Below are 18,169 nucleotides of genomic sequence, written 5' to 3'. Positions count from 1 at the left end.
GCTTGGGTTCTGAGATTGCATTTTTTTCCTTCTCGTTGTCATTTCATGTAGCACTGTTTTCTGATCTTTGTTGTAGATCTTTGTTGCAGTTATAGCCTTAGCACCTACTGAAGTTCAGGTGTAGATCTACAAAGTTTGGATTTATCCAGCTGTGCCTGGCTTGGGTCTGGCTGCTGTGCCCCTCTGGCAAGATGTTCTGCTCCTGGACTAGCTGGGTTGTTCTCTACCCTACACTCTCTGCAGGGATTGCAGCTGAAGGGCTTCACCCCAGGGCTGTATGCCAGGCTTGAGCTGAGTCTGGAGGGGACAAGGTGGAGTATGAGGGAGAGGCAGCTCTCCCACACACTCACCAGGCCTGGACTAGGACTGGATCTGGTGGTTCCTGGAACCTGACAGAAATTCCTACTCTATGGGCAGGGTGGTAGGGTACTAAGGAGTGATTGGGGGCATCCCAAGAGGGTGAAAGAGGGTGTCACCCTTGCTGTGCCTGGGCTGGGACCAGTAGGTCATGCCAGCACAGGGTAGCCGGAAGCTCTCCCACACACTCACCGGGCCTGGACTAGGACTGGATCTGGGGGTTCCTGGAATGCGGCAGAAACTCCTACTGGGCAGGCGGGGTAGGGGAGGTGCTGCAGAGTGGTGCGGGGCATCCCAAGGGGTGGAAGTGGGTCTCACCCACGCTGTGCCTTGGCTGGGACCAGTAGGTCCCGCTTGCGCAAGGTAGCAGGAAGCTCTCCCACACACTCACCAGGCCTGGGCTTGGACTGCGTCTGGGAGTTGCTGGAATGTGGCAGAAATTCCTACGCAGCGGGCTTGGTAGGGTTAGTGGTGCAGAGTAGTGGGGGGCATCCCAAGGGGGTGGAAGAGGGTCTCACCCATGCTGTGCCTGGGCTGGGACCAGTAGGTCATGCCAGCACAGGGTAGCCGGAAGCTCTCCCACACACTCACTGGGCCTGGGCTAGGACTGGTGAGAACAATTTTGACCCCAGAAGAAACACCACTATAACTTTTTGTCCATATCTTGCTCAGAGTTTGCAACAATTGCAGTTGGAGCTTCCCACTGGCACCTCCGAGTCACTCATCTGCAGGGGAATATTCTAATGTCACCCTTATTCTCTCACTGTCAGCCTCACCACCGTTCCTACACCCAAAGACAAGCACAGCGCTGCAAGGCTAATCATTTATTGAACACATGGAGACAGATCTTATTTGTATGCAGTTCCCCCAAGTATGGAAATCAGAAATTTAAAGCAAAGTTTTGCTTGTCAGTCAATTGATAAACCTTCCAGGCGATTAGGGAAGAACTGGAGATGCAGGGGTGACACCTTCACATGTGAGTACGATGGTCTGAAGGTCGCAGAACTGGGCTTGAGGTGGCATAGAGATGAGGAAGCTGCGATGCGGAGTCCAGGGAGGGGAGCATTCACTCAGCACTGAACATGCAGAGGACAAAGAACACAGCAACTACAGTGAGCCCTTCTGAGACTGAACTGAGGACAAGAGACATTTTTGCTGCAAAGAAAAATGGTGAAGACCATGTCACCCATTCTGACACATGTTATTTATCAGAATACAAGGGGGCCGGGAGATAGCTCAGTAGAATAAGCACTTGCCTGGCAAGCGCAAGGTCTTGAGTTCAATCCCCAGTACTGGAAAACAAACAAACAAACAGAATACAAGGGACTGGGGAGATAGCTTAACAGCCTAAGTGCCTGCCTGGCAAGTGTAAGGTCTTCAGTTCAATTCCTGGTACTGAAAAAAAAAAAAAAAAAAAAAAAAAAAGAACAGAAGAAGAAGTACATCTCTGTTCTGTTACTAAAGTCATCTGAACCTTCCCTTCATGGAATCTATGGAAAATAGAAAGGAAACAATGACAAGTCCTACAATTGTTTCTCTTCATCTGGGGCATAAGAACTTTTTGAAGAATGTTTGAAAATTGAGGAATAATGATAAAAGCAATAGATACTTTTATTGAATGCTTATTCTATGCAAATTACTAAGGCTTTCATACATGTTATCTGAATGAAGCCCCACAAAAATATCTGAAGTAGGAGACAGATAAGGAAACTTGGAGGATCAAGGGAAGACTGGCAGCTCCATTCCCAGGTGGGAAATGGTGGGTGTGCAGAATGCAAAGGGGGACACTACCATCATCCATTAAAGAGAGACAAACCCCACCTCTGTGCCTGGAAAACGAAGCCCAACACAGACTCACAAACATTTATATTTGAGTTTCACATGCAGCACTCTGTTGCTGTCTTCACACTAAGTCACCATGATAAGCAACAGCTAGCCATCTCTGAGGCGTTTCATGCATGCCACAGCCACACGTAACTCTGAAGTACACATCATGGGAACACCACGTCTTCAAACCAGGTCCTCCAACTCAAAACTTCAAACTCTACCTGAAAGCTTCCTTACCAAATACTTCTATTGTGATCTTTGGGCACAAACCCCTAGTGCATGTGGAAGGCACTGACACCTGGTCACCCCTCCTCCCCAGGGGCACACCTCACAAACCTGGGCCTTCGGTTACACTTCTTCTTGGGCCTCGAGACAGGTATCTGCGGAGGCAGAGCAGAGCACATTCAGTCATCAGCTCCGGTTCCTCATCCAAGAGAAACCCAGTGAGTCTTCAGGTGGGGACAAGGGCACTGATCACCCTCCCTCGGATCGCTCCCTCTGTGATGTGGCACACAGGCAAGGAGAACCAGAGAGCTACACTTACCAGCACTGGTGAGGTCTACTATGTTCTCCTCGCTTATTCCCTTCTCTTTAGCTAGTTCTCTAAACCTGTTCTTGACTTCTGGACTCACATCTGGCTCTCGGCCTGTGGGAAGAGTGACAGCAACTGCTGTGTCTTTTGCATTAGCTGTCAAATGTAGTGAAGGGGCTGGGTTCTAGGAGGGTAGGGGTAGCACGGTCTCAGTTGGGTAGACAGGAGTTTTGGGAGTGGGATGCGGCTGCCCTGATTTGGACATCAGTTGGGATCAGCGAGAGATTTCTCTGTCTGTTTTCTCACATATTTCTCAAACAGGGTCTCACTATGTCTTCATGCTGGCCTTCAACTCATTATGCAGCCCAGCAAGCGTGTCACTTGTGGCAATATCCCTGCTGAGTGCTGGGATTACAGGCGTGCACCAGCACATGCAGCCAGTGAGAGAGTTCATCATCTTCCCCTCACCAAGTCTGAGTAATTACCAAAGGGACGCACCTGTCTTCCACGGGGGAGAGATAGTGCAGGATCACTGGAAAGACCATTTTGGTGTAGGGCTCATTTCAACCCCTTTCTTCCTACCAGAGGATGAGTATGAGCAGAAAAACACTGTACCTAAGAGCTCCAGCTTTTGAAAGGTTTTGAAATTCTTGATATTCCGAAGGTGAAGTATAATATAGGTATCATAGTCTGTCTCAGTTATGGAAATTATGTTGAATCCATCATCTGTGGAGGAAGCAGAGTGCCACTCAGAACTTCTTCTACCCATGGGAAGCAATGGAAAGCCTTTTACCTGTTCTCTCCCACAGTGCACTTTCAAATGCATATCTGGAAGATGTGGAGAATGAAGACGCCACATACCTTCCACTTGCAGCCCAGAAATTGTGTGAGGTGAGGTCTAAGTAAGGGGATCTTGAGAGAGTGACCACTAGTACAACAAAGCCACCATGGCAGCAGCAAGCCACCTGTTCTCATCTCCTGTGAACCAAGTCACCTCCCTCAGCTTGCTAGTGGTGCATCTCAGTCCTCTCTGAGTCTACCGGCCTTGCATTACTGCATCCTAGCAATGTGCTGCATGAAGATGACAGGAACTGGGAGCCTGTCTCATCAGTTTGCTCTGTTTATCCTGCTTTTTTCTTTTGTTGGGGAAGGTAGCTATGATCACAAATTGAGGATTTTGGTTATTAAATGACTGCCAGTTTAGTTCCAAAATAAATGTTGATAGAGAAATTAAATTGATTAAGTACCAGAAAACAATGGGAAGTTCTTTGCAGATAGGAATAAAATTTAGAAAAAGATTTAGTATACTTACACATAACAGTATATATGTTATTAAATCTTCTGTTTCCAACGAAATGCAATTCAGTACATTCTCCATTCACACTGTAAAAGAGGATACATGAGCACCCAGGAGGAATCATAGAGCTGGCTCCCGCAACCTTTACCTATAACTTCGATTTCATATTCTGCTCATCTTTAAAATGTTTTGTGGTAGTTGTTTTGTTTTTCTTTGTTTTGTTTTTGTGAGACAAGGTCTTATTATGTAGACCAAGCTGGTCTTGATTGCACTATGTGGGCAGGCTGGCCACAACCTTGCAGCCATTCTCTTGTCTCAGCCTCCCAGATGCTAGGAATACAGGTGTGACCGCCACACCTGGCTTGGAGCGTCTATCTGCACACAGCTCTTCTTTATCATTGTCTGCCTTAATTTGATGCATTAAGCAGGACTTCAACAACTGCTTCCCATTACTACTGCCTTCAGTTCTTCCATGATTACTGTCACCTGATTATAGTATTTGTCTACGTCTGTGGTGAGGAACCTGAGGCACATATGTTCTGGTTTTTGACAAAGATGTTAATGTAGGACTTGTTTTTTCTAAACTAAAACCTCAGCATTCAGGTATAATGGCAGTGCTGGCGCTTTGTGATAAATAAGTGGTCTTAGATTGCAGTTGGGCACTCATCTCTAAAAGGTTCACCACCACTGACTGCCTCGGTCCTAGCTGAGTGCACACCATTTGCCAGGTTTTCACATAAATGTTTTACATGCATCACCTGACCTGCCACTCGCTAAGACCATGCAGGAGAATTACTGTCACCTCCTGTTACCCAGGACAAGTGACTGCAGAAAGCAATGAGCTTTCTTGGCAGACAAGCAAGACACAGATTCCACTTCCAGTGGGTGATTGTCCCTCCATCTATGCTATTGTCACATTAATTATGGCCCTGGCATCCCTCTATTCTCTGCTTTCCTCTCTCTCTCTCTCTCTCTCTCTCTCTCTCTATATATATATATATATATATATATATATTCCTATAGCCAGGTATTACCTTTGGATCTTGAAATGCCCTGTTCCATCAAATGAAGTTAGAATCAGAAGAAGGCCCTCATTCTGGGCAGAGGCTCAGCACATGCGTGGGCATGCACTTGTCTGTGTGTGCACACATTTCTATGTGCCTGTGCCTTTTTTTTTTTTTTTTTTTTTTTTTTTTTTTTTTTTTTTTTTGGTGGTACCGGGGATTGAACTCAGGACGCTGCTCTTGCCAGGCAGGTGCTTATTCTACTGAGCTATCTTCCCTGCCCCTCCTGTGTAAGTTTGAGATCATACCCTGGCCTCTGTTTTCTCTTTCACATCTAAAACAGTCCACACTTACGGAGCATGGAATTTAAACGACAAGGAAGAGTTTTTCAAGCCTTGAATGTACTCCACAAAAAGCCTCATGCTACCGTTTTCTTCTATTTTTTCCATATTGTCGGAGGCCAAGAAAATAGAATGCCACTTCCCTGAAAGCTGAAACAAGAAACATGGTCAGGTGAGAAGAGGGGAGATAGGTATGACACTGAGAGCTTCTTCATGAACTCTGGTCTGTGGGCAGCACCCATACAAGTGGTGTGAAGTTGAAGTTAGCCCTGGGATTAATGCCTATACCATCCGATGCTACCCTTGTCCCTGCAGTGAGAACTGTGGTCCGAAAGCATTGTCATATTTTCATTGGCCCGGGTTGCCTTGGCCTAAGGTCTGGAACCATTCTTTTGTCTGTCTTAGAGCTCCTGCCCTTCCTTAGGCCACCCTGACTTCAGACATCCAAACCACTTCTCAAAGCTAGCATTGCTCTGCTCCATGACTTTACCTTTTTCAGATCAAAGTTTCTTTTCACCACCTCACTCCCTTCCCCATGGGAGCAGAACAGAGCCAGCCCCAGAAACAGCAGCAGCAGCTTCATCTTGGAGGGGATAAACTGTCTCTCCCACAGTTGTACAGATGAGACTTTCTCCAACACTGGTTCCTTCCCCACTCCTATGGCTTTATATCCATTCTGGGTCCAGGTTTTGGACCTAAGTATTTATGCTTTTCTAACTTCCTCCCCATGAAACTCTTCTTCATTTGCTGGTGTAAGGCCAGGATTGTGCTTTTCTGAAACTTGGCAATCCTACCTCCTCAGACACAGTTAGTGACCTTACATTTTTCCAAGCACATTCACAAAATAAATAGTGGGTGTGCTAAAGCACTGCCATTTGGAAATAGATTTAACTGTGGATCTGATTTGAAATTGGAATGTTAATCTTATGTGGCAGGAATGGAGATAACTACAGAAGGTGGGGAGAATCTCTGTTTCAGGGTTTACCTAGGGTACAGAATTAATTCAGTTCTTTAATTTCCATAATCCCAAGAAGCAAAGAGTACCCCTACTGAAGCTGCTGTGTAGGACCTATCATACAACATTGAAATAGAGTTGAATAAAATGATGTCTTTATGGTAAGGTAATTGATGTTCAAAGCATTTTTATTCCTTTCTCTTATTCTCTTACCTCTACCATTGAAGCCTTCCCTCTGAGGTAATCAATGAATGACCACTTAATCACTATGCTCAAGTCTATTCCAGGGGCTGTTAAGAGAACAGGAGAACAAGGTATCATCCCCTTCCTTCCATAACTTTCAATGATGTGGAGAGATACTTTATATGCTTACTTTTGTAAGCACACAAAATGCCTGAGCTGAGTAGTACCAAGTTCAGACTACTGTAAAGGGGGCAACGCATGGCACCATCTAGAAAGTCCTTCGTGGCACAGGTGTGCAGTCATGCAGACGTGGCCTTCATTCTCTGTCATTTTGAAGCCATGTGGACAGCTTCTAATTTCTCTATGAAGATAATTATCCCTGTCTAGTAGACAGCTGTAGAAATTAAGTGGGTAGTGCACTAACACTTGAGCATGTGGGCTGTGGCCACAGAATGTTTGCTGGACAAAGTGAGACTTTCAGTAGGGTCTTGAGTATCAGGGAAGGCATAGAGATGTGGAAATCTCGGGAAACAGCCCTGTAGGACTGAGCAGTGCTGTGCCTTCAGATCCCATGGACGGATGGAGAGATGGATGGATGATTTGGTAATTATTGTTTTTCTAATAAATTATTAGAGGGTTTTCCCATAGCAAAAAGCAAGAACTATTTTCAATGCATGGCTTCAAATCAAGTACCTGGTCACCATCATGTTACCATTCCTTCACCCTATACCACATATTGAGCATTTCTTAAGTGACTCAGGGAAGGGTGACAGTCTGCCATGTAGTTGAGAAATGACTGGCCCAAGGAATGGCCCACAATATTGATAAGGAGTTTGTGGAGGTCATATGCAATAACAGCCCACTCATAACAAGGTAGTCTGCCTAACAGGAAATGTACTTAATGACCTTATCCTCAATCATATTCTCACTTAATTGAGCAAGTCACTCATGAAGAAAGACAGTGGAACATTCTAGTCATGTTACACAATACAAAGGCTTACTTAGTGTCAAGAAGAATAACAAGAAACATGGGATTATTTGATTCATGCACCACAGTGAAAATATTCCTGATCCCCTAGCAGCTATGGCGATTGCACATTCTGATGGTGTTGGCAGAAAAGCACTTCCTTTTTTTTTTTTTTGGGTGAACCAGGGATCAAACTCAGAACCTTGTGCTTTGCAAGGCAAGCACTTATTCCACTGGGCTATCTCCCCAGCCCAGGAAAGCACTTCTAACACACCTGCTTCCTTTCCTAATAGAAGGCATGTGGAGAGACCAGCATCCACCTATTCAAGGTGGATCCTCTGCCAAAAAGATGCTTATACAGACTCAGGAGGGGAAAAAATGTATGGGGTTTGGTGGAGAAAAGAGCAGGGAAGGAGAATTTGGGAAGGGGAGTTACCAGGCCATGAAAGATCTGACAATGACTGTCGCTGCAGAGGACTCTAGCTTGTTGGAGGAGTTCTGCAGGCAAGAATGTTAGCTCCATGTACTAGAGTTTTGTTTAGTGATTAGCTTGGGCTGCCCCTGGAAGACCAGTCCAGTGCCTTGGCTCAAACTTTGAGGTGAATCTACGTGTTAGAGTCTGAGCTAACAGTCAAGGCTGTCACCTAACCACACACTTGTAATTAGCCAGTAAGTTTTTTCTTCTTTTTTCTTTCTTTCTTTCTTTTTTTTTTTTTTAGTAAGTCTTTTCTTAAATAAAGATTTTAAGCCATACACCTCTGTGCTTGGTTAGGAATGAGCTAAGTACTGGTAATTCCATTTGGTGCAGCTGAAGAGTGGTGATGCTCCTATTGACATTAGTGATTTTTATTCTGAAGTACAATCATTGATCTTAAATTTTAGAATTGAAAACAATTTAGGCATTAATGTGAGAAACTCTAAAAATATTTAAAATCAGATTGTTAAATGTGTCTAAATGGCCTATATGGCAATAACTGGTAGTTCTGTCTTTTTTTTTTTTTTTTGTGGATTCAACCCACAGTCTTGCACTTAGGTACTTCTTTAGGTCTTTTTAGTTAGACCTTAGAGACAGGGTCTTGGCAAGTTGCCAAGCCTGGCCTTGACTTGTGATCTTCCTCTCAACCTCACAATAATTCAGGATTGCAGGTGTGCCACTCCAACTGGTTGGAAGTTTCTGACTAGAACATAGGGAATGGACTTTCCTGCAATATATGCTCTTAAAAATCTACCAGGTACTGGAAAGATATCTCTTAGTCATAGATCAGCAGAATTAATGTTATTAAAATGGTTATATCATCAAAATGATCTATAGATCCAGTGTAATTCCTCTTAAAATACCAACAACACTCTTCACAGAATCAAGAACCTTAAAATTCATGTAAAAACACAAAAGACTCAGAGTAGTCAAAGCAATTTTGAACAAGAAGAGTAGAGGTATTATAATCTCCAGTTTCAAATTATACTACAAACCATTATAACAAAACCTAGCACAAAATAAATCTGTATAAAAAGTTTAAAGTATGGTCATACTTCATTGTATTAGTTCTTCCTATCCAAGAACAAAGGAAATCTTTCTATTTTCTGATATCCTCTTTGATCTCTTTTTTCAAAGTACTATAGTTTTCAATGTAAAAGTCTTTTACTTCCTTTGTTAGATTGACTCCTAGGTATTTCATTTTATTGGAAGCTATTGTGAAAGGTATTATTTCCCTAATTTCTCTTACTGGGTTTGTTATTTATGTACAGGAAAGCCATTGATTTTTGAGTGTTGACTCTGTATTCAACTACTTGACTGAATTTGGTAATTAAATCTAGAAATCTTTTGTTGGAGTTTTTAAGGTCTTCTTTGTAGAGTATCATGTGCTCTGTAAATAATGATAATTTGACTTCTTCCCTTCCTTTCCTATCCTTATTCCTTGTATTTCTTTCTCTTGTCTCATTGTTCTGGCTAATGTTGCCAGTGCTATATTGAATATGAATGGTGACAGTGGATATCCTTGTCTTGTTTTTGAAAAGTGAAAGTTTTCATATTTAATTTGATGTTGGCTATTCCTTTGTTATAGATGGCTTTCATCCAGTTGGATAAAGATCATCTATTTCAATTTTCTGTAGGATTTTTATCATGAAGACACTTTGTCAAATGCTTTTTCTACATCTATTGAGATGATCGTGTTTTTGTCTTTGGCTCTGTTAATATGATATATTACATTTATCAATTTGTGCGTGTTGAACCATCCCTGCATCCCTGGGATGAATCCTACTTGGCCATGGCATAAAATCTTCTTGATGATTTGCTACATTCTGGTTGCTAGTCTCTTTCTTTTCTTTTCTTTTTTTTTTTTTTTGTATTTAAGACAGGGTGTACAGGGTCTCACTGCATAGATTGGACTCTTAGTGATCCTCCTGTTTTCAGCCTCCTGAGCTTGTCTCTTATTTAGAATTTTTGCATCTATGTTTATTAGAGAAATTGGCCTGTTGTTCTCTTTTTGGTTGATCCCTATATGATTTTGCTACCAGGTTAATTCTTGCTTCCAGGAATGAATTTGAGATGTTGCTTCTCTTTCAATTTCATTAAAGAGTTTGATAAATGGTGATATTGGATCTTCTCTAAATTTGTTGTAGAGGTCAGCAGTGAATCTGTCAGGGCCTGGGATTTTCTTTCTTGGTAGGTTTTTAGTTACATCTTCAATTTCATTGAGTGATGTTGGTCTATTTATAATATTTATTATCTTTTTGATTCACCTTTGGTAATTTGTATGTATCTAGGAATCTGTCCATTTCTTCTGTATTCCACCTTATTAGAATACAGGTTCTTGAAGTAGATATTGATGATCTTTCAGATTTCTGTAGTATGTGTTATGGTATCACCCTCTTCATTCTTAATTGCATGGATTTGAGTCCTTTCTTTACTTGGTTTGATAAGCTTGACTAAGGGTTTGTTGATTTTATTTAATTTTTCAGAGAACCAACTCTTTGACTCACTGATTCTTTGTATTGTTCTCTTAGTCTTCATTGCATTAATTTTTGCTCTAGTCTTTATAATTTGCCCCCCTCATATGAGTTTTGGACTTGATTTCCTCTTCATCTAGAAGCTTGAGGTTCAAAATTAGGCAGTTTATTTGAGCTCACTATGTTTTTCTGATTATAGTGGTGAACTGACTACAATAAATTTGCCTCATAGGACTGTTTTCACTACATCCCTTATGGGTCCAGTGTTGTATCGATAACATCATTTAATTATAGAAACTGTCTAATTTCATCTTTAGTTTCATCTGTGACTCATTGGTTTTCCTAGAGGATTGTATTTGATTTCCAGGTATTTATGAAGCTCTTGTACTTTCTTTTGTCATTTATTTCCAATTTCATTACACTATAGCCTGATAATATGCATGGGATACTCTTTTGTATTTGCTTAAGCATGTGCTCTGGCCTAGTATGTGGTCTATTTAGAGGCTACATACTAGCTCACAGAACATTTCTCTACATGAAGCTGACAAGAATGTGTATTTTGGTGTTATGGTAGAACATTCTGTGAACATCTATACTGTGTCCATTTATTGAAAAGTTGATTCAGTTCTGACATTTCTGATATTATTGATTTTTTTGTCTAGTTGATCCATATTTTTTGACAGTAGTGTATTGAGGTCCCCCATTGTAAATTTATTAGAGGCTATTTGACTTTTCATATCCATTAGTATTTGTTTACATAGTTGTGTTCACTGATGTTTAATGCATATATGTTTATGATTGTTATCTCTTTCTTTGGGATTGTTCCTTTTATAAGGATGAAGTGACCTTGTCTTTCTTAATTAGTCTGAGCTTGAAATCCACTTTGTCTGCAAGAAGAATAGCTATCTTTGCTTATTTACAGTTCCTTTTGCATGTATTATTGTTTTCCATTGTCATAGTCAGGATTACATACAAATATATTTAATACAGTAAACAAAATGTATAGGTTTATTTTATAATATTTACTGAAAGAGTCAAATGCAGAATAGTATATGAGATCTGTCCATTCACTAGTGACCCAAAGAATCCAGGTGAAGGTCTGAATCCCACACAATATCCTGCACGAGTCCAACTGAAGATCTAGAGCCCATGGCAGTGTCTTCTATAAGCCCAACTGTAAGTCTGGAGCCCACGACAATGTCTCATGCAAGTATGTATCAAGGATCTACATTGGAAAGAACCAGTGGTCAGTGTTGGAAGTTAGAAAGTCTGTACAAGGGATGAAGTGCCTGTGCCACCCAGCTGAGGAATCTGCACTGGAAGTGACACTCAAGGTAAGAGTCAGAGCTCTCCTGAAAAGAACCACAGCCAGTCTCAGGAACAGCCAGGACCCAAGCTCCTCCAATGATAAGAATACCTGAGTTCATATCAGCAAAGCCAGCTTGACAAGTTTCCCCAAAAGAATCAACCCCATACCATATTACCCTCCAGTTCTGCTTTTATGCTGTTGCCAACAATCCTCACGTGGGCCTTCCACAACTAGAACCATGCTAATTCAGTTCATTTGGGTGCTTACAAGTTGACCACTAATTAATGCACCTCATCCATCCCTTGACTTTTAGTTTATGAATTTTTTAAAATTTAATATGTTTCTTATATGCAGAATATTGTTGGACCTTGTTTTTTGATCCCTTTTGCCAATTTGTTTCTTTTGGTTGGTGAATCAAGACCATTAACATAGTTGGTTATAACTTATATGTACTGACTTATCTTTGTCATGTTATTTTCCTGTTGTTGGTTCCATTTTTTCCCCTTTGTTTAATTGCTTTCCTTGCCCTCTGGATTCATTCCTTTGGGGTTTTGGCATTGTAGACCTTGTTATCTCTAGAATGACCTTTAGAACATTTTGGAGTGCTGGGTTGGTGGCCATGAATTTCCTCATATGCTCTTTGTCATGGAAGTACCTTATTTCTACAGCAATTTTGAAAGATAGTTTTATGAAGTACATCAATCTGGGTTGAAGGGTTGCTTTCTTTTAGGACTTAAAACATTTTACTCCAAGCTGTCCTTGACTTGAAGGTTTGTATTGACAAGTCTGCTGTGATTGTGGTGGACTTTCCTTAGAGGATATTTGTTTCTTTACTCTAACAGCTTTAATATTCTGTTCTTGTGTTGGATTTATAGAACCTGGACTGTTATATGCCTTGATGTAGACTTTTTTAAGCAATGAGAGAAGAGTAACTGAGATAGAATTTGGTTCTGCAGGAGTGGGGTTGTAGCTGTGACTAAACCTGACCATGTGGATTACAAGATTTTGGAAGTGGCTTTTGGGAAGAGATAAGAAAGTTTTGGAGATGTTGCCTACTTGTGAAGAGCTAGAACAGCTTCAGCTGTTCTGTTTGGGAGATTTTGATTAGAGCTCAGAAGACCAGAAGGCTAATAAAAGCCTGTCTATGAAGACCAGGCTGGGGAGGTTTCTGCTGGGAAAAAGGACTGCATTGGTTGTTGGACTCCGGATGATTTGTGTTTTGGTTTGGCAGAATCTTTACATTTTGCTTGTGTCCAGAGACTTTGCCTGAAAGTGAGTTTAAGTATGGTGGACTGATTAATCTTTCAAAAGAAATTTCAAAGAAGCCAAATATTGAGGGAGTGGCATGACTGTTGTTGGGGGCTGTTAGCCAGATTTATGTTGAGAATCAAGAGCAAAGAGCCCAGCAGAATGATTTAAAATGTGAGTTTGGCCAGAGAGGAAACTCTAATAAAGCTGTGAAATGAAAAGATAGAGCTGAGAGGATCTCCATTGCCAGGAAGGAACCAGAGAATTGAAAGGATGGCCTGAAGGCAGAAGGTCTCCACCCTTTGCAGTCTCAGAATTGCAAGGGAGAGGGACTTTGCCTTGAGGGGAAGGCTGAAGAGCCCCATGTTCCAGAATGGTGGTGGCCTCTCCAGGTTCCAGAATGGCACCTGCATGGAGAATTTATCCCTCAGAAGCAGGGTCAGAGTGCTCAGCAATCCAGACACTCAGCTCCTACAGCCAAGAGAGAAGGAAGCCCAGCTACTGCTCCAGCTGGCAGCAGACCTTGGCATCATCCGTGCGGCATTGGTTTTAGGCACATTCAGATGCAGGAGTTCTGAGGTTAAGAAGGCTTCTACCTTGATTTCAGAAGAAGGTCTGACAGTGTGCCCCTGAGAGGGCAGTGTGTAAAGCTGTGCATTAGATGCCTAGTCAGTGGAAACTCCAGAAGTTTGGAAAAGCCAGGAATGTGGATTATCTAAGGGAAACTTCAAAGAGGGAACAAAGCCAGCCTAAGAGAGAAGCCGTGGGAGCTATCACCAACAGTGCTGTAGAGTTGGAGCTATGTAAGGTCTTTGGAGCTCACAACTCAGCGCAGATTCCTTCAGATGTTCCACTTGGAACTATAGGACTTAATGTTTGCCCTGCTGGATTTTGGACTTGTGTTGGTCCCAGTCCTTTGTATTCCCCTATTGTTTGCAACTTTTGGAATGGTAATTTTTATCTTGTGCCTTTTAATATTGGAAGTATTTAATTTTTCTTTTGTACAGGGGCTCACAGCAAAGAGTTTGCTTGGATTTTGGAGAATTTGGACTTGGACTTGTCAGCAATGCTGAAACTGTTGGGACTTTGGAAACTCTTAGGGATGAACTAAAATGTCTTTTGCATGAAGGGACTTTGGAGGCCCAGGGGCAGAATGTTATAGTTTGTATCTATTTGTCTCCACAAAGCCTCATGCAGTCATGAGGCGGGGACCTCTAGAGTGTGAGATTAATTCATGATTGAGGCTGGGATTATGGGTTTTAGTGCTTCTGGGATTATGGGTGTGAGTGCTTCCCCCAACCCAAGGTGGATAGCCTGAATACAACTTATGAGAGACAGACTTGCTCTCTGTTGCTATTGTTGCTGCTGTTCCTCCCTCTGCTCCCTTGCTCTTTACTGCCACCATGAACAGTTTCTCTCTGCCATGTTCTGCTCTGCCTTGGAACCAGCTCAGTATGGACTGAAACCTCCAGTAACTGGGAGCTAAATAAACCTTTCCTTCCTTCATTTTGGATGTTGGATATTTGTCCCAGCAATGAGAGAAGAGTAACTGAGACACATATTCACAGTTATATGAAACAATCCAGGACAGACCATCAAGAAAAAAAAAAAAACAAACACAGCTGGGGGTACAGCCCTGCAGGACAAGAACCTGCCTGATAAGTGCACAGTCCCAAGATCAATTCCAGTACCAGAAAAAAAGAAGAGACTAAGCAAAATCAAAACAAATTAAAAACAGAAATAGGAAAAGGAAAGAAAATAAGAAACATATTGCCTACTTCTAGGCTTGTCTCTGCTGTCACTGGTAAACAATATGGGCAGACAAGAGTCCAAACCCAAGTGGATTAATCCCAGAAATCCAGCCATAAATTTACAGCAAGGTACTGGATATTCCAAGCAAGTCTGCAGCTTTATAAAGTCACATTCCACTGACATTCAGGCTGGTTTCTGGCTGTGAGGATAGACCCTGATTTGCTCAGCCATAGCACTCTCTGTGCCTTCTAGTGACTTGAGCTGAGCTCCTCACTCACTCCACCACTGTGAGCTCCTAGATAGATGGAGCAAACCTAACCTGATCTGAGTTCTGAGCTCAGGTGGCCCCTCCCCAAGATGACTGCCAGCTCATCACCCTCTCCTGGAGGACATCTGAGCCTGAGTAACTCATCACCCACTGTAGTCCCATGCATCTACTGCTCTGTTCCACTGGTATGCTTCTCTGCTTGGGTCCCTGGAGTTGCCAGTAGTCACCATGCCACTGCAGATTCAAGTTGCCTCTCCCATGCAGTGAGTCAGGGCTCCAGGAGAGAGTGCTGACTCCCACCTCTTCCTCATTGAAATCTCTCTCTTACCTTTCTGAGGGCTTCACTTCTTGCTTCAGATCCTTCCTGGATTCTGAAAACCCACTTCCTTCTTTGTTGTCTTCTTAATATTGCTGTATTCCAGCATCTGGATACCAAAGCTCAGGGGCACTTTCTCTGATGCTCACGACTCTGCCATCTTCCCAGAAGGCCCTTGCTCCACATTTTTGAGGAAATGCAAGCCATCAAAAGGTTTGTGTAATGGAATTTTCTGGAAAATTGAGGAAAGAGCTGAAAGCAACTTATAAAGAGGTTGGAACATGGAAGCTGAGCAACCAAGAGAATGTTCCCCTGGGGAAGTTATAGTGTAATGGAAAATTTATAAAAATCTTATAGTAGAAATTAAAAATCAATAATTAGCCTGTGACTATTCTCATGCTGCTTTTCACATAGTCTGCTAAGTTCAGTTAGCCATGACTGTGTTCAGCTTGCAAGCTGTATTTAAACTGAACTCAAAACTGACTCTGGGCTGATGATTTGGAACTGACTGAACAGCTGGAAGGACAGTGACCCCAGGCATGGAGAGTGTAGTCCATCATCTCTGGAGGTTCCTGAGGTCAGAATCCCATCATGGGAGAAAACGCAGTTAGGGGTCATCAAGAAGCTAAAACATACCAGGGATATGAAGTTGTGTCAGGTGTGTCTGGGCCTCACTGGGTCTCACTCTCTATTCTCTGTTAATGGTCCCATAGCAACTGCCTTACAGTTATTCCTCAGGATATGGGTACATAGCTATCACTATCCCTGAGCTAAAAGGAGAGGAGAGGAGAGAGAGAGAGAGAGAGAGAGAGAGAGAGAGAGAGAGAGAGACACAGAGAGAGACAGAGAGAGACAGAGAGACAGAGAGAGATCCTTTCTTGGTATCTCCAGGGGTGTGAGGATGGTGTTGAATCAAATCCACAGTCTTTGCCTTCTTTTGGATCAGAAATAAAATCATCAGAAAAGGGATATTCTGTTCTACATATTGTATAAAATTTGGTTCCACACAGTCAAAGCCAGGACATCAGAGAGTAAACGTAGTTCCTTAAACATGAAAGCATTTGTGTCAGAACCACATGAAACAGCTGCTGAAGATCAGACAGACCTCTGGATTGCAGCTGTGCAACCTGAGGTTTGGTGTCCAAAAATCTAGTGATGAGGGAGGTAGTGCAATACAGACTGGGGGACAGTGGTCTTTTTATGTGGGGATTACTCTTATGACCAGAGTTCAAGTCATTTTCATATCACTAAAATCCATGTATTCATCTGATTGATGCTGAAGAAACCCATTTTGATAAGTGGCCCAAATGTTGGGCAGATAGCTCACAGGCTGACTTCCTTCACTTCTAACACAAATTACAGACCCTTAGATGTCTATGAGGGCGATAACAGGGAATAAAGAAATACAAAAGACAGTCTCTCCAGTGTTTAAAAAACCTCTTCTCTCTAATACTTTCATTGTTTTTTGAGAGAGGGCCTTGCTATGTGAAGTACGTATATGTACTACAAAAGTACATACTGAAAACACATTATTTTCAAATATAAATATTTGGTTGAAAACCTAGCACTTATATTTACCTTTTATATTTAACAGCAGTCATAGTATGTAACAATGATTGTGAGAAGCTAAATGACATGCCTTTTAACTCTACAGACAATGTCTGGTCCAGTACCCTGAGAATTCTTTAATACGGCCGCATGTGAAGGAAGTGCAAATGTGCAGAAGTACACGTTTTCCCCTCGCAGCACCTATTCCTGCGAATACAGTGAGTTCTCATGGGACAGCGCCCAGGCTGCATGCAGACCAGGCTGCTGGGATGCACCTGGCTGAGCATGCAGAGCCCACGTGTCCAGAACTTCAAAAGCTGTCAAGACAGGGTGGCTCAGGCCAAGTCTCTCCCCACCTTTTCTTCTGGGCATGATGCCCTCATTAATAATGGATGATGTAATAAAAACATCTTTATATTCCAGAGGTGACTTTACGTCACACATACTCTTGATCCTAAAGTGAGAACGCCCTCCATCTGCATGAGCCAACAGTTCCGTGTTTATCATAAAGACATAGCTTCCTCTGTCTTTGGACTAAGGCCACAGCAGTCTTCTGTGAAGTGTCTGTTCCTCTTTGCTCTTCCCTGGGGGATTGGAGTGAAAACAGAGAGAAAGGAGGAACAAAATATCATTCTATTTAGCAGCTGCTGTCACAGACGGCTTTGTGCTAGCTGGCCTTGGTGGGTGTTTAAGCAAACATTCTCATGTGCATCCCTGAAAGATGCCTCTGACTGCTACTCTGGGCCTTAGCCAGCGCTTCTTCAAACATGTCTTCCACCATGCATCTTCCTGGAGTACAGCTCGGCATCCTCCTGGCAGCCCATCCTCTAGGACTGGCATCCAACCAGCCTGGCATTCCTGCTACCGCTTCTGAGAAGCACGGGCTGTGCTCTGCCTTTGGGGAACGTGCACCACTTTTCCAAATGCAGCTCTACTCTGTTGCAGAGCCCTGTGGAACTCCAGCTTCAAGTTGAAAATCTGCGTCAATCATGGCAGGTAGCAAGTGTTGTGTCCCATCAGGCGGGCTCGATTCCTGAAGGAACCTGAATGGATGATTCTGAATGGTATGAAAGGGTGACAACAGATAAAGATGGGGAGAACCAACAATTAGCAGCACTGAGCCTGAGGGCTGGTGGGAGAAGTCATTCCCAGCAGGGACACAGGGCCAAGAGTGTAGGCACTGTGGAAATGAGACAGCTAAATGGGAAAGAAAGAATTCTGTTTCCAGGGACCCAATAGCTCAGCAGTGGGTGGCCCTTGTGAAGGAGCTCCTAGCAGGTGTGGTTTTCATTTACTAAAAAAAAAAAAAAAAAAAA

At 42.6% G+C, this 18,169-nt stretch overlaps 1 protein-coding gene across 1 annotated transcript; it reads right to left on the bottom strand.

Annotated features, from left to right (window-relative positions):
- Positions 1-2,532: 2,532 nt before the first annotated feature.
- LOC101569208 (allergen Fel d 4-like) lies at positions 2,533-5,941 on the bottom strand. Its single transcript, XM_012512972.1, has 6 exons — positions 5,849-5,941; positions 5,372-5,508; positions 4,029-4,099; positions 3,332-3,442; positions 2,729-2,830; positions 2,533-2,564 (listed from the first exon to the last, which is right to left on the bottom strand). The coding sequence occupies exons 1-6, from the start codon at positions 5,939-5,941 to the stop codon at positions 2,533-2,535; spliced, it is 546 nt and encodes a 181-aa protein (XP_012368426.1).
- Between the last annotated feature and the right edge of the window lie 12,228 nt (positions 5,942-18,169).

Source organism: Octodon degus, unplaced genomic scaffold (assembly GCF_000260255.1).
Source record: "Octodon degus isolate 3935 unplaced genomic scaffold, OctDeg1.0 scaffold00297, whole genome shotgun sequence".
Lineage (NCBI taxonomy): Eukaryota > Metazoa > Chordata > Mammalia > Rodentia > Octodontidae > Octodon > Octodon degus.
This window is presented reverse-complemented; position numbering and strand designations above follow the sequence as displayed.

Excerpts from the sequence above, each read along its gene's own strand:
- LOC101569208 (XM_012512972.1), bottom strand. The coding sequence starts at position 5,941 with ATGAAGCTGCTGCTGCTGTTTCTGGGGCTGGCTCTGTTCTGCTCCCAT. Across the intron at positions 5,509-5,848 it reads GAAACTTTGATCTGAAAAAG|CTTTCAGGGAAGTGGCATTC; the intron begins GTAAAGTCATGG and ends TTCTTGTTTCAG. Across the intron at positions 4,100-5,371 it reads TCGTTTAAATTCCATGCTCC|TGTGAATGGAGAATGTACTG; the intron begins GTAAGTGTGGAC and ends CCTCTTTTACAG.